The 15305-nt window shown below is 56.0% G+C and overlaps 7 protein-coding genes across 7 annotated transcripts; 1 reads left to right on the forward strand and 6 right to left on the reverse strand.

The window, feature by feature from the left end:
• PHACADRAFT_73403 (uncharacterized protein) lies at window positions 1-383 on the reverse strand (the record flags this gene model as incomplete). The annotated part of the gene is made up of 3 exons (XM_007397109.1): window positions 1-77; window positions 143-173; window positions 234-383. Coding segments are annotated over 3 exons (258 nt in total), but the record flags the coding sequence as incomplete, so codon positions are not given.
• Window positions 384-1799: 1416 nt separating this feature from the next.
• On the reverse strand, window positions 1800-2526 carry PHACADRAFT_258357 (uncharacterized protein). Its single transcript, XM_007397110.1, has 4 exons — window positions 2398-2526; window positions 2221-2326; window positions 2116-2156; window positions 1800-2059 (listed from the first exon to the last, which is right to left on the reverse strand). Exons 1-4 carry the CDS (start codon window positions 2443-2445, stop codon window positions 1937-1939), a joined length of 318 nt encoding a protein of 105 aa, XP_007397172.1. The 5' UTR covers window positions 2446-2526; the 3' UTR covers window positions 1800-1936.
• A 458-nt stretch (window positions 2527-2984) lies between these two features.
• Window positions 2985-4358, forward strand: PHACADRAFT_97489 (uncharacterized protein; the record flags this gene model as incomplete). The annotated part of the gene is made up of 3 exons (XM_007397111.1): window positions 2985-3471; window positions 3521-3669; window positions 3738-4358. The coding sequence occupies 3 exons, from the start codon at window positions 2985-2987 to the stop codon at window positions 4356-4358; spliced, it is 1257 nt and encodes a 418-aa protein (XP_007397173.1).
• Window positions 4359-4561: 203 nt separating this feature from the next.
• Window positions 4562-5649, reverse strand: PHACADRAFT_258359 (uncharacterized protein). Its single transcript, XM_007397112.1, has 6 exons — window positions 5576-5649; window positions 5426-5515; window positions 5331-5364; window positions 5014-5281; window positions 4934-4960; window positions 4562-4870 (listed from the first exon to the last, which is right to left on the reverse strand). Exons 1-6 carry the CDS (start codon window positions 5643-5645, stop codon window positions 4733-4735), a joined length of 627 nt encoding a protein of 208 aa, XP_007397174.1. The 5' UTR covers window positions 5646-5649; the 3' UTR covers window positions 4562-4732.
• Window positions 5650-5988: 339 nt separating this feature from the next.
• Window positions 5989-8998, reverse strand: PHACADRAFT_162874 (uncharacterized protein; the record flags this gene model as incomplete). The annotated part of the gene is made up of 12 exons (XM_007397113.1): window positions 5989-6241; window positions 6300-6357; window positions 6409-6487; window positions 6544-6566; window positions 6630-6818; window positions 6876-6948; window positions 7003-7194; window positions 7248-7466; window positions 7553-7746; window positions 7797-8324; window positions 8377-8731; window positions 8789-8998. 12 exons carry the CDS (start codon window positions 8996-8998, stop codon window positions 5989-5991), a joined length of 2373 nt encoding a protein of 790 aa, XP_007397175.1.
• A 1655-nt stretch (window positions 8999-10653) lies between these two features.
• PHACADRAFT_196913 (uncharacterized protein) lies at window positions 10654-10872 on the reverse strand (the record flags this gene model as incomplete). Its single annotated transcript, XM_007397114.1, has 2 exons — window positions 10654-10765; window positions 10814-10872. The coding sequence occupies 2 exons, from the start codon at window positions 10870-10872 to the stop codon at window positions 10654-10656; spliced, it is 171 nt and encodes a 56-aa protein (XP_007397176.1).
• A 304-nt stretch (window positions 10873-11176) lies between these two features.
• Window positions 11177-13036, reverse strand: PHACADRAFT_123590 (uncharacterized protein). Its single transcript, XM_007397115.1, has 4 exons — window positions 12899-13036; window positions 12748-12849; window positions 12587-12684; window positions 11177-12534 (listed from the first exon to the last, which is right to left on the reverse strand). The coding sequence occupies exons 1-4, from the start codon at window positions 12960-12962 to the stop codon at window positions 12265-12267; spliced, it is 534 nt and encodes a 177-aa protein (XP_007397177.1). The 5' UTR covers window positions 12963-13036; the 3' UTR covers window positions 11177-12264.
• Window positions 13037-15305: the final 2269 nt, after the last annotated feature.

Below are 15305 nucleotides of genomic sequence, written 5' to 3' on the forward strand. Positions count from 1 at the left end.
ATGCACGCGCGCGTGCCGGCGCATGTTGCTCTGGACACTGAAACTGCGCCCACAGCCCTCGAAAGGGCAAACGTAAGCTATCACCCAACGCCAATTTGATTAGTGATCCGCCATGGGCGTTCCTAGAACAATGCAAACTCACGTCTCTCCCCTGTGTGAGTGTTCATATGAATCTGCGGCCATCAGCGCTCCTTAGCAGCTACATCATGTGAATCATCGTCGCAGGGACGTACCCTCAAGCTAGAAGGCCGGGTGAACCCTTTTCCACACCACATGCATTCGTATCGGCCACTTGCACTTGCCTGGCGGTCAAGCATCGACGGGTCGTAAGGGTACTGCTGACCCTGTGCGTTCGGCGGAAGTGGCTGTGAGGCGGCGTACGGATACCCGCTAGTCGCTAGCGCGTTAGGATCGATGTGCCGGGTCACGATGCCCGTGCGCGAGTACGCGGTGTGCGTCTGCGGAAGAATTGCCCGGTAAGACGCATCGGAGGACGACCGTCCTTGACTCGGCGGGGATGTGGGCCTTGAGCTTTCGGGGTAGGTCGGCGGGGCCCGTGAGGTCTGGCCTCGGGAGCTCGCGCCGGGCGTCTGTGGGCGAGGCGCGCCGTTGTCGGCGAGAGCGAGCCGTTGAAACGGGATGTGAGGCGAAGAGGACGAGGCGCTGTTCCGGCGAGCGCTCTGTGCTGATGGAACGGCTTGCGCAAGTTCCTCTGTGCAAAATAAATTAGCACATTGTTCTTCAAAGTGTCCATCGCCGTACCACCAAAGATGGCTCGAATGGGTGGAAGGGTCGGCCTGTTTGGATCTTGACGCGAAGGGTCGTAGTACGGAACTTGACCTGAAGGCATGCTGGCGGATGGCTCGAACTGGGTGGGTGTCGGTGAGGAATGAGGAGTACGGTGCGTTATTTATATACCCGCGTACGCGCAGGCATCCCAATTCGGCGGTTCCTCGAAAGGCCGCAACAGTGACCGTGTACAGTGGGAAGAAATGAGTATCTGCACTTGCTACCCGGACGATTGGCGATTCATCGCGCTGCAAAACACGATTCTTACCCGCGAGCTGGACCAAGAACGGCGGCAGTATCCAGGCGTCCGGTACCCCGACGACAGCAATGATGTTCGTCGCCAACTTCAGGCACCGACGTACAGCCAGAAAGCTATGAAGAGAAGGATTCATGTGCATAACTCTCCTGGCTGCGTAATCACCGGATGGATAGGAACCGCGGAAGAGAAATGTCCGCGAAGCACCACATGTGCGCTATGGCTTCACGATAGACTTAGGATGCTTCAAAAGGATGCGATTGACGCTGCAGGATCGGTGGCTGTGCCCTTTGATGTGACTGACGTTTGCCAACTGATCCTGCCTCCGTCAGTCTGTCTAGAGTGCTACATAATTAGGTCGAGTGTCTTGATAGTCGCAGATCCGGACTGGCTGTTTGACAATACGGGGCCAATGAATCAGCGCAGAGAGAAACGCCTCAAGGAACGCCACATCTTCACCTGCGGCGGTCTGTTGTGACACAACAGGGAAAGAGCTTGGATCGGACAGCAAGCACTACAGCCCGCCCGTAGCCGGTCATCGCAAGACACTGGCTTATCAGCGTTTAGTAAATGTGAAGACTCGAGGCACGCCTCATGCATCATCCAGTGAACCTGCTCAAAACCAAACGCTGCCGTATGCGGTAGAGTCGGGCGCGAGAGCTATCGGAGCTCAGACGAGGGTGATTCAGCGAACATAGCGTATCGACGATCACGCACTACCAAAGCTCCATAATCTAACTTTGCAACCCTGCAAGACTGCGCGGATGCGCCGCCGTCCGTTGATTTATTGCATGAGCAGTGAAGCTGCATAGCTCGGGCGGGAGTAGTCTGCCCACATGTCGAACTGCACGCGCCGGTTCGGGGACGGCACAGGATCCCTGACCGTGGTACTTAATCGGAAGCGCTCTTACGCAGTTCTTCCCCCGTTCTGGTTTTCAGGGACAGTGCATGCAGTCCTTGCGCGAACTCGTCAGTAAGCGCCGCGTAGATCATTCGGTGTCGTTGCATCGTCGCCTTTAACAAACAGAGATCGGCATCATGTATGCGGTGACGGTAGAGAGATAGCTAACCTTGCCCTTGAAGGCATCCGAAACAACATCAATAGAGAAATCTTCATCAGCGTGGTCAGCGGCACAAAGCCCATCAGGTATAGAGAGCAGAAGGGCTGGACGTACGGGTTTCTCCACTTCCGCCGCCCTGAGCTTTCATGGCAGCATGGTGTCTGTGCTGCCAGGAATCGTTACTAATCTTGAGCTCGGAAGGGCTGAGGAGCGCTGTCAGCTGGGAAGGGGAAGGCGCACACTAAGCATGGAACTGAAACGCGAGGTTTGCTATGTCAAACAGATGCGCACCTTCTCACGGATTGACAGTTCGACCGGACCCGCCTGAGGTGAAGACATATGCTGGGCTCTGAACGACGATGCGGGGAAACAGCGAGGCGCGAGACGGTAGCTTTGCAACGCGATGCAGCGGGAGGCAAGCATGACAGAGTCCAGCGAGAGTTACAGGCGCCCAGCTTCCCGAAGTGGCCCTGTGTCACACGTGACTAGGCGCGACTAATGTCGTCACACTCGTCACGCTCGCGCGGTGTGCCTTGACGTTGCTACCTCTCCTGACCCATCTGTTGATTCCTTTTCCTTCGGCAACGTTGACAATGGCGATACAAAACCCTGATTTCTCTACACAGGCCGTAGAGAAAGAATTGACAAATCATGAGCGTAGCCTCGTCGATACGTGTTTCGAGGAAGGCAACATCGACTCGGCTCTTGCACTCCTCGACGTGCTCAGGCACTCGGGTGTCAAACCGTGCCCGTGAGTGCCGTTTTACATGACCACAGAAGCTGTAGCAATTAACGCGCCTAGTGCCCATATCCGAAATGTCGTGTATATTTCATTGTATCCACCGCCTTCCGCAGAGGACGACCGCGACGCATCACGGATGGACGTCATCCCTGCCTCACCGAGCAAATACGCGGCACGGCATCAGCGCAGCTCGTGCACGCCCACTTCGGCCGCATGTGAGGCGGCGTTGAAATTACTCAAGGCCTATGCAAATTCACCGCAGTCTCTCCTTCATGCCTTGCCGAACTATGGCTTGTCCGACCTCCCAGGACTGGGAAATCCACATACCAACAACGATGACGATTGTGAACCTGAGATGGCTCACTTCTCGCGTCGCGTCAGGGAGGCAAAGAACTGTTGGGAGTTGCTGCGAGAAGGCTTCGTTAAGCGGGACAGCCCAGGGGTGGATGGCATGAGCTCAAATTACAGGAGGTCTAAACGTGGCCGGCACAATGACTGGTCCGATGAAGAGGACGAGTCGTTCATGGTGCCTGCCCCTGTAGACCAACAAGCTTGGCCAGTTCTTGAATGGCTTCTCAAAATGTTTGAGAAGGACGAAGCAGCGGTCGCAGCGCGTGGTCAACGTAAGCATCACGTTTTCACATTGGGCGGCCTTTCTCAACGGATTTTTAGCACGTTTTTCCCCATTGTTGCTCTCGCAGATACCTCCTAGCCGATCAGCATCAGGTTCGCGGTGGGAGGTAGAAGCACCACTTGATGTCGCATTCTACAGCCTGCAGCAACGAGGCAGATACGTACTTGGGATACGTCTCCTTGCTCTCGTAAGCACATCTCATACCAATCTAATACATACATTGACGGTCATTGATACCGTCAACGTAAATCTTAGCTCGTCAATCTGACAGCGACAGTTTTTGTTGATCTTCCAATGATCACGAATGCTGTGTGCGCCCGCACGCTGGGCCTGACCGAGAAGCAGCTGGAGATATTATTCTCTCTTCTGCCCGTCTCGCAGACCGCCAACCACTTCAAGGTGTCTTTATGCAAGCTCTGCCTCGCAGACACACTAGCTGGCAGCAGAAGGGCGCGACCAAAGCCCCAAGCGAGGATCGGACCGCGACCAACACCTCGTCAGCGGGGTGCCAATGCTAAAGCTGGAGCAGACGAATCAGCAACAAGCGGAACAAATGCCGAACCGGAGACGATGCGACGAACTTTTTTTACCCCGCCTACCGCCGACATCCTCGAACTACTCAGAGGCCCGTCGAGTTCTAGAGCGTCGTCCGCCGACATCACCTGCCAGCTAAAGTTTCAACTCGTCTCCGCGTTTGCTGGGCTGCAGGACCAGCTCGACTCCGACGAACAAGATCCGGCGTGGCGCGAGGCGCGGGAGAGCGGCGAGCTCGCCAAGGCCGTTGATGCGGCGTTTGCATATGCACAAAGCCCTGGAGAGCTGACACTCGTGCAAAACCTCAAATATACATTAGAAGTTGCGGAAATATACCGCTGAGTTGTCTTGTACTCGTTGTCTTACAGCAGCGGCCGCGCTCAGTTGCACTTTGGTAGGAGTTCGGCATGTTATCCGGAGCAACACTGCTGAGCGCGGCCTAACGCTAGGTGTGTTCACCCCTGGGCGCTCTCACCACCACCACCACCTTGTGTCCAGGCCCCAATAGCGTTTGCATATCTCATGTAATGCTTCGCCTGGTGTCATCATTGTAGAGAAGTGTATTTCATCATGCGTGTACACTATCGCGGAGCCGCGGACTTTTTGTTCCTGTCGACACGGTATTCTTATGGGTAACCTATGTTCATAGATGGCTGCGCCGCATTATTTCGTGATTGCAGCATTGAAAATAGTATAATGCAGCCCAGATCCTGGGACTACAGGTTGTTAGCCTGGCTGACCAAAATTCGACCAGCGACGCCTTGTTCCGGCGGCAGTACAGCGCTCTGATACATTTCGAGCGGAATGTAACCTATGAAATGCGAGCTTCCGAAGCCCCCGACGAAGTAGATGCTCTGGGCAGGACAGATGATCTCAGCGATCCGCGGCGGCGGGGATGAAACAACCGAGAAGCTCACCTGCGGGTCGAAGCGCGCCCAGTACGCCTGCGCAACAGCCCGGTCAGCGGTACGATGGCGGGCTGTGAATCGGAACTTACGATGTGCGGCTCGTGCGGACCAGGCAGCCAGTGCCGCGCGTCCGGATGTTGCGCAACGTAGCAGGCCTCGATCCGCTCGCGCTCGGGCGCCGAATGTAGGTCTGTGAAGATGGTGACATTGCCAATGAGCGCGACGCGCGCCCGGCTTGCCGCCGGGTGCTCGGGCCCTATGGAGATTGAGGCTGCGTGCGTCGGCGAATGGAGAATGTTCTGGCTGTGGCGGGATATCGGCATGAACAAGAGGGTCAGCGACCCGTTCGTATGACAACTACACGAGTCAGCGACGATATAGCAGCTCAGCTAGCATATGATCTTACTCGCCAAAGTACTCTTGGAGAGAGAACGGCTGTCCTGGGCCGCGCCGGTTTCAAGTTTTAGAACTCCCGTGGGCAGACGCTGAGGGATGCCTCACCTGGCAGCGTGTCGTGGTCATCGGGGTAAGTTGTAGCCATGTAACCAATGGCATCTGGCGACTGGCTCACGAGTTGCCTCGCTAACCTTGCTGGGTGGCTCATGAGCGGATCAACGCCACGACGGTTTCGTACCAGGCCACACAACGCACCAGCATCGTTCACCGTTTCCTTGGCAAAAACCACGCATAAAAGCAGGAAGATAACAGCTATGAAACGCATGGTAGGGTTTGCCTGTACACAGAGCGGTGCAGCGATGTCGACGTGGGCTCCGGAGTCGGTACACGGTCTGAGCTCTGCGTGGTGAGGACAGCTCAAGCAGCGGAGGCGGGTGAGCCTGGGGACTCCGGTGCCGGTATCTCCGGGCCGGCAGAGACCAGACGCCGACGCCGGGGCGTGCGGACACGCGTATCCGAAACAGGCAAGTCTAATCAGTGGACGGAAGCTACGCCCACTAAAATATGCCAGTTGGCAACAGTCACGCTGACTCCGAAACATCTCTGCGGCAGATGCTGCATTCGTCCTCCTCTGCTGCGCTACATAAGACGGCTGCCGTGTAAGAGCCCTAACCATCTGAGTCGTACGCGTCCTCTGCCTCAGACTCTTGCATATCAACGTCGACAAGATCGCCATCGTCCACTCCGCTCCGGTCCTTGCCTTGCTGCGAGCGGTACATGTTTGCGAGGAACTCGGGAGTGCTGGCGTTCTCCACCGCCTTGTCGTCGTGCACCCTGATGAAACGAGGAAACCGCAGGCTCAAGCCGCGCGCTTCAGACACCATTCCCAGAGCCGCAACGGAGACAGGGCTGATAGTAATGCTGGGGCGGAGAAAACGAGACGTGAGAAACTGGGCGCAGACACGAGAGATGGGCTTACTCCGCTCCCCGGATCTCCCACACCTCCTGCGGCTTGAAGTACACTTGAGGCTTCAGTCCTATCGTTGCTGTTCAGAGCATGGTCTCGAAGCACATTGCGCCCCACTTACCGCCTGTCAGAACCTCGTAGTTCCATTGTGGCTGTCTTGAACATGTCTCCGAATCTTCGAGATATCGTTCCTTGAGTTCCTGGAAGTGCGGAAAATGAGAATCACCGCTGACATCCGACACACTACATAACCCACCTTGTAGAATGCATCGGAAAATCCTGGGAGACATCATTCTCAGCGTTGGGCGTAACCTTAGATATCAGGGTGCAAGGACAACCGACCTGACATGCATTTGCAAACCGCGACGAGCTTTCCCGTGGAGGGGTCCCAGACTGCCAGAAGGATCGGACTCCACCACTGTGCCTTGCGCCCGTTCCCGTGCCATGCGCCGACTGGCACGAGGTCAAGACTGTCCCCGAGCCCGGTGACATAGTCCTTTTTCAGCTTAAGCCATGCCGCCGTGCGCTTATCTAGTGAGATCCCGTCGGTCAGCTAGCGCAAGGGCCTCGAGGCTAGTGCAGCCGTACCGGGCTCGTACGTTGCGGGCAGGGGTTTCCGCCTCGATTTGTTGTCCTCCGTCACCAGGCCGGAATCTAATAGCTGCTCCGAATAGTCAGCAAGCCGACGGACAGCGAGTGGAGCCGCTGCGCGAACCTTGATCATGAGACCCTCACTACGGCTGCTCACAGCCTCTTGCCAGAATTGCTCCACAGCTTCCCTCCCGTCCGCGCTCTCACAGCTCTGCACGTGCTGGAACTGCGCAGCACTCGTGCTATCCGGCACCACGGGCGGAAAGACGGTGCGAAGGAGCGACCTACGCAGCCGAAACGGCCTTTCAAGGAGGATCTGTCATCCACCTAGGTCAGAGAAGAACGCAAAGCTGGGGTAGCAGGACATACTTCCCCATTCAAGTACATCAAGTCAAATGCGAAGACAGAAACTGACACCTTTACGTCGTCCAGCTTCACGTCCCTTCGTGCCCTATTCGACAGCTCTTGGAAGGACTTGAGGCTGCCGTCGACGGGATCAATGGCCACAATCTCTGCATCGAGTATGAACGATTCGGTTTCTTGGGAATTTGCAAAGATATCTTGGACAAGGGAGGAGACGTCAGGGTACTGCTTCCGAGTAACGGCAGGGAATGTATCATCCGTATCAGATCCGATAGGTTCGCCGTGGAAACATGAGATGGAATTCCAAGTACCTTGTCAGTCATATCTTCAAGATGTCGTGAGAAGATCTTCACAATGTTTGATCCTTGAGATCGTCGGGCGGCGTGTATCTGCGCCCGCTGTCCGTCGTATTTAAATTCGGCGCTGAACGGCTGTGATCCTAATAGGTCATATACTTCGTCTAGCGACCGCACGGGCGAGCCCAGAGTTGGAAGGAGAGGTATTCCTGAACGACCGAACGTAAGCGGGGGCCGTACATGCGCAGTGCGTACCCACCCACTGTCAAAGGCAGGCGTTCAGCTAGCCCGTCCAGCCCAACGTCAACAAGAGCTGCGGCGATGTGGTCGTAATTCGGGTGTAGCACATAGGCTTTCTTGATGACTGCCTCCGCACGAGTGAACTTTTCCAGCAGATCATCCCTTGCCGTGTCCGCCATCTTCTTCTTTGAACCCGCCGGAAGAGGTTTTATCTCGGCCAGGAGCGCGTCTGAGGCATAGGATGCGGAGCCAGCCGATTGAATGGACGCGGGCGGTGTCAGGACCATTGCTCGTGCGAGTGCTGTGAGGATCGACGTGCGCACGGCACCCACCCGCAGGTTCTGGCCCAGGGTCCGCACTAGATAACGAGTCTCCTCGCCTTTGGCCGAAACCAAGAGCTTCTGGACGATACTCTGTTTGGCCTTCGCAGCGCCCGTGCCTTTCGATTGCGCAATCTTGAGCAGCGAGTCATAAACCCCAACGATCAGTAGCGATGGATGGGGGACCAACGTTCGAACGTTCGACTTGGCCTCAAAGGCGACATCGCCTACAATTCTGTCAGTTTCACCGGAGACTAGCAGTCAAAGGTGACAACCCGCCTGGATCTCCGGTTGAATTGTAGAGGCGCCGTAGAGCGGCCGAAGTCAAACCAGAGACGTCCTGAATTGCTTTAGACATGATGGAAGGGCCCAGGCCTAATTCAATAGGGGTGTAAGGCGGTGCTAGCGTATTAGAGAGGAGATACAACGCAGGGCAGAGAGATATGGGGTGGAACTTGATGATGGCACGAAGTGTGTTCGTCAGCACGTTCATGATCGCTATGCGCGATTTAGTGCTCGAAAGCGTTGCGAGTCCATGAGCTAGAAACGAATACGGTGCAGACTTGCGCTGCCACGGGCATTTATCGAGAGAATAGGCAACGGGGTCCACATCTAATGGAGGGTAGATTGCTGCCTGCTCAACTGCTTCGGTGGTTATGAGCGTGCGAGTCAAGGTAGGGCTGCCGTGAACTTCTGTCTTTGACAAGCCAGGTTCGTCTGAGACTGGTGTTCGAGGCGCAACGGGTCTGTTAGACTTCTTCCCCGAGCCAGAGACGGCAGTTTCACCGTGTTCGGGGTCCTCGAGAAGGTCGACATCGATAATTTCGGGTGACGCCCTAGCAACAGGCTTGCTGGGACCAGCTAGCGTGCTAGAAGCTGTAAAGTGCTTGTGTCCGAGCATGTGGGTGTCCACGCCGTCCTCCTCCGCCAGCCGTCTCGCAAACGCTTCATCAGCATCAAGCGAAGCCGAATCCGACGCTCTTGTGGCGCCAGGCGGCCGAGAGCGGTCTGCGCTGCTGCTAGAGGCCGCCTGGCGCGGGCTGGTGTCCGTAGGCCGCACCCCGAAGAAGCTGTCCAGGCTTGGCTGGTTGTTTGAGACCTTGTTCGGGCCTTTGCGTTTCCGCGGAGTCGACGGACCTGCTGTGCTCAACGGTCTTTTGGACATGCCGTACCTGGGAGTGCGGGGATTTGTCAAGCAAGCGTAACGCGGGCAAGTCCCATGCTGCTCTGGCGGCTGGTTGGGCGCGAGGGGTGGGTCTACGCTCGTCAGCGCGGATGATGGAGAGAGGCAAAGCGCATGAACGACGCATGCCTTTTTTGGCGCACAGCTCACAGCCTTTCTTCTGGAAAGCAGGGAATTCATTCTTACTAGAAGCCCATCTGAATCGTTGGGTAGCCCCAGCTCCATGGCGGGTTCACAGCCTTCTTAGAAGCCCGCAGATTTGCATACCGTTCGAAGAGGAAGGTGTGTATGAAGCTGAGCACTACCGTGTATTTTTTTCGTACATATTCTTAATTGACAGCTGGCGTAATCCCGCGGGCTGTCCCGACGAGGTCTCACATGCGCCGCTGATCACAGGCTACGTAGCTCCTGACCCGCGCGCATGCTCGCCGTGTACAAGATCAACCAGGTTCTATATTGTGTTCCGGAAGAGACGTTATCGCGCAAACGACCTGAGAGCTTCGTGCTCAAGCGGGCAGGGACCATGGCTACGGTCTTGGCTACCTGTCACCGCCGATACTTGCGCCTGCAGATGCCTTTCATGGCATGCGAACGAATCATTACATATCACAAGGCCTGCTCTCATGACTCAGCGGCATGCCTCAATAGCACTAGCGTGCGCGAACGACTCACCCTTGATGGTCCCGCTGATTTGATTGTGCTCCAGGGGCCGGACAGCTATGTGAAATCGTGTCAATTCATGTCCCGAGCGCGGAAACGAGGTTTCGACGTCCGCACAGCGTTCCTGCGGGCGACCACGAGGAATGGGAACGTCCGGCCTCGGTCGACGCCACCCTGGCGAAGGTGCGACGACACAATGCTCCAAGACCCCCTGGTGCCGCACGGTCGCGCGCCTAAACTACTTGTTCCTGGATTCCCAACTAAATGATGTCAGTCACGTCCAGGGGTAGCCATACGGTCGCGCCAGAGCCCCCCTGAAGGCCTGAGGGGTGCCGAACAAAAAGGGAAAGTTCATCGTAGGCTGTGCGGGCCTCTGAACCTTGCCAGCAGATCAGTGTGGTAACCGTGTCAACAGGAAGCAGGACTTACTCAGGCTAGGGAGGTGTAGCAACTATGTACATCAGTACCCAGACAACTGGAGCGTTTGTGCGCTGAGCAGAAGCAAGTGCTCTTTGGAGTAACTTGCCGACCGTAGCGCGGGATCATGGCTTCCTCCCGGTCGCAACACAGCCCCATGCCTTTTGTGAGGGCGCACCCCGGCTGCGCAAGTGCATACCATACGTCGAACATGCCGCGCTCGGACAATTTTGTTTTGATCTGCCTGAAAATACCAGACATTCGGCCTGCACGGGGAAGACGCGTCAGTCCGTGGTCTACGTAAAGAAAGCACGCTCGCCGGAGAGAATAGACCGCACCGAGGGTTCGTTGTGCGCGGTGTACTTGGAGCGTGGAGGACAATGCTCCTTGAGGTCGACGCGCGCTGGACTGTGCGCGAGACATAAATAGGTAAATTACGCCTGAGCATGCGCTTACCTCTTGGCTCGTGGTGATGATGGCAAAATGCGTTGACGTCGGAAGGAGACAGTAGGCATGGCTGGTCGTCAGACCAGCGGCGTAGGGGTTTGCTCTGGGATTTTACGGCGCGAAGACGCTGCAGGGTCGGGAGTCGGGGTCCAGACAATCAATCAACGCCCTACGGTCAGCCACAGCAAGTTGTATGGTTGAATGTCCCAAGTTTGTGTGGTATTGCTCGGCGGTTGATTGATCGAGAGTGGGACTTGCATTCGATGATTCAAGAGCATTGTGGCAGTGAGATGGTACCTGGCCCGCTAGCGTTAGCCCGGAACTACATATGCTGGGGGAGATTCGAACATAAACGCCAACGTTGCCCCTTACTTATTTTCCCCTGTTCGCCGACGACCATGTCAGACAGGCGAACTCAGACTGCTCCGGTCTCAGCGACGATGTATGCATCTCCGCAGCAGTGGCAGAACAACGCCCAGTATTCTCCGGGCTATGCGGGCTCTTCTCCCACGGCCGGCTACCCTTCCTCTTCCTACAGCGCCCACCAGCAAAACTCGCACTCAGCTTCCTCCTACGCCATGGCCCAGACATCGTCCTTGCCCACCTACCAGACGTCCGACACCCGGTCGTCCTACGCCCACGACCGCTCTCCGAGTGTGTCCATCCAGCAGCCGCCCTACCCGGCCGTCGACCGCAACGGCGTGCCTCTCCAGGCTCCGCCGCCTGGGGCTCCCGTCCAGACTCAGTACACGTACACACCACCTCATCCTCATCCTCCGCCGCACTCGGTACCTCCCTACGCCACACCGCAGTCGCCACACCCCGGCGGCATCCCTGTTCAACATCCGCCACACCCACAGTACGCGGCCCAAGCGGCATACACCCAGCAGTCGCAGACCGCTGTGGACACGGCCTCGCAGTACCCGGCCTCGCCCCAACGGCCTTTCTCCTGCGACATGTGTGCGCTATCGTTCAACCGACAGCATGATCTCAAACGCCACCGTGACACGCACACCGGCGAGAAGCCTTTCCTGTGTAATGGAGGCTGTGGGAAGACCTTCACGAGGAAGGACGCACTCAAAAGACACCAGGTACATCTGCCGTCGCCGTTCACTCTCCCGCACTCCAAGCTAACGATGGTTACGCCCAGCTCGTGAAGCGATGTGGCATAGATGAGGGGGCGTAACGACGTGGTCGATGATCGTGGTGAGCGTAGACGAAACTGCCGTAGCCCATCTAATTCCATGCCCAGGAGACTAAACTCACCTAATATCAGCAAGCTCCGCATAACCTAGTACCTCCCCCTAGTCCGCCCCGTGTGTAGGGATGTTTTTCGTCTGCACTGCACACGAGACTTGTACAGCTGATGTAAAACAGTTCCGATAATCTCCACGACTATTTTGCGATGGCGCGTCCATGCCCCATACTACATACATTCTGAGTACCAGTTTCCGTCGTCCTCACGCTTGGGACACATCGGCAGCTGCATCAGCAGCCGTGGGTGTCACCTCTAGCTCAAGCACCCACGCGTCAGGCGGGACTATCTTTTTGTAGTAGTTTTCATACACTCTGATAACCTTGAAGCCGTGCTTCTCGTAGAACGCCTTTGCCCCGTCGTTTGACGTCTGGACGTGCAGATAGATGGACGAGATGCTTGGCTTCGCATGTGCCGAGGCAGCTTGTATGATGTATTGCATGCTCTGTGAGCCTAACCCTCTTGAGCGGTATGGCTAATGAAAGCTTCAGCTGGGCCGCTTCTGAGACAAGGGTGGGATAACGCACTGCCAGGATTCCCATGGTCATGATGTACAGCCTCGTCGCCTCGCCCTCCGTTTCGAGTCTGCAGCAGAACGTGCCTACAGGCACATCATTGTAATAGACTTGCTTGTTCGCCTGCAGTCAGCACGTAGTCTTGGATACCAATCAGGGCCGGTAGGACGTACTGAGCTTGCAAACGTCCTCTACTTCAGGCTGGACAATGCCATTATAAAATTTCTCGCTGTACTTGATTGGGAAGAGCACAGAGTTCAGCTTGCGAACAGTGCCTATGGAAGCTTTAGCTTGCCCGCATAGTGTGCAAGCAAGGTTGCTTACCGAGGTTATTGGAAGTCAATGAGGCGAATGAGACTCGCGGCTGAGAGCGAGTAGTAGATGACATTGGAAGCGTGGGAATCTAGACCAGACTCCCCAGCCTGACGAAGAAGGAAGCCAAATCCTAACCAACACCTTCGGCCGCTGAAACAATGACTTAGCAGGTAAGCCTCCGCAGTTCGGCACCGGGAATTATTGAATGTGATTTACTCTTGATTTTCTGCGAATTTTTGGGCGCAAGCTCACCAGCGTCTTGCAGAACTTCCAGCGCCCTGGCACGGAGCACTCGCGGCGGAGCGCCAGGCGCTGCGTCTCGCGCGACAGCGGCGTGCATCTCCAGGCATCTCCTCGGTGAGTACGCCATCTGTGCCATTTACGAGCCACGCGGATTGATCTTGCTTTCGGCACAAAGGGAAATCGACCGCTGTCTTTGCCCGTCCATCGGCGGCTGACATGTCGCTACGTCGCTTGCGCACCGACGTTGGGATCCGGCGGCACCAGCAGTGGCACCTCTCACATCGCAACGCGCTCATCTCGAGCTAAACGACGCCGTTTATGCTTCCGGGCCTCTTCCTAGTTTGTAGGCTGTGTATCTTAACTCGTCGCACATCATCTTGTCGCCGCAAATGGTGCTCGCCCGAAAACCTAGCCGGTATCGGCATCAATTAAATGGAGGTAGATGCAGGCACGAACGATACAGGGCTGCGGCCCCGCCAGCAATGTCGTGATTGCAGCTGGCGGTAAGGTGCGTGTCAGAGGCTAACTCGTTAAGGTCGCCTGTCTTGCTGAACCTTTCCGGCTTTTGTCGCCGTGCGTGATAATCAAACAGCCGTGACTTACTGTTCCTCTGCCGCGACCGGCTCCAGGCACCACCTCGTCGAATATTACCTTCTGCCTTTATACCTGGATGCTCCCTGGCATGTCAAGACTTCGAGGTGCCTTTGGAATAAGGTGGATATATCCCGGTTTCTGGTTAGGCGAGCCCAGAGTTCTGTCTTGCACCGATCAGTACGTGCTGGCGTCCCGTCAAATCGCTAGGCATTGACGGCTGACGACATTCATATACCTATTTACTCAAACGAAGCACCGCCGACTACGATCATGCGCGCTCCAGCCCCGCCCTAGTCGCCGGGATCTTCGTCTCCCTTGTCAAAGACGGCCTCTTCGCACGGCTGTCCGACATGTCTCACCGCGGCCCTGCTCAGCACAGTTGGCCGTCAAGATACGTAACACTTTTACGGAGACGGACCATGGTTGACGAGACATGGGAAGGTAGGCGACTACTACCGCCCGTCTCTTCTCGCACGGACAATGACGAATGATGGATAAAGCTCCATTCCCCTGTTTCAGACTGACATGGGCTTGACGTCTTGTGACGAACCTGGAGGCTAGTCAAATCAGTCCGGTTTTCATTCCTCAGTCGATATTCGCTCGTGTCTTTTTGTCAGGTTAACTCGCCATCTCGTTATCGATAGAGATGACCCTGTCATAACCCTATCAAATGTCACCTAAATGCAAGTTAAGATGAGTCCTATCCGCTCGCCAACTCACGTTGTTGTATCAGAAGCAGTCTGTTAAGCTTTTGGCCTAAAGAAACATTGATATTGACATTCCTAGTTCTGTCACAAGCATTACAGCGTGGATCAATATACCTCTGGCTCGCGCTTTTGGAAAGATGCTGGCCATGGGGCAACGGGAACCTGTCTAGTCGCTCAAGATGGATGTCGTGGTAGTCCCTGAAGATGCATACTCCCCACTTATTGCGCTCTTCAAAACGGACCCAGACGCGGTAGCAAGTCTCTACTTCAGATCTCTATTCCAGATGCGACGATCAGTGCAAATGTGTGAGCATATGCTGCAGTCCGAACCGTTCTGAGTGCTTGTTCTGCGCACCGGAAGGCCAGCGCTGTATAAATTATGCCGCGAGGTTTCCTGCTTGAGAGTGCGGAGATTGTGGTGGCCGATGCGGACCTAGTAAGCGGTGCCGTCGGTGAAGTGAAGCGTTACGGTTCGATGCAAGTGCCGGCGTCGGATGCTCTTCAACACCGTGCTCACTATCCCGGACGAATCGATGCCTAGTGTACCATTCGGCGGGCGGCTGAAGCTTCTTGGTCCAGCGCGGCGCGCCCGAATCCGCCGAAGCACATCCGGAAATGTCACTTCGTTTGACGACTGCGGAGGAGACATGGTCCGAGTTGGTGTTGTTGTACTGATTTAGGACCGTTCAAGCTGGCGGCTCTGGGCTCACTGTAGATGGCTTTATATGTCCGCCTAGAACGGCAGGTCATCCGTGATTCTTTGCCTCATGCCATAAATCTGTGACAATTAACTCCATTTCTCGTTCTCGACAAAGGACCACACGATCGCTTTGCGTAGTCGTCTGACTCGTGCCAGCTGGCCACCGTTGCCT

This window comes from Phanerochaete carnosa, assembly GCF_000300595.1.
Source record: "Phanerochaete carnosa HHB-10118-sp unplaced genomic scaffold PHACAscaffold_6, whole genome shotgun sequence".
In the NCBI taxonomy this organism is placed as follows: Eukaryota; Fungi; Basidiomycota; class Agaricomycetes; order Polyporales; family Phanerochaetaceae; genus Phanerochaete; species Phanerochaete carnosa.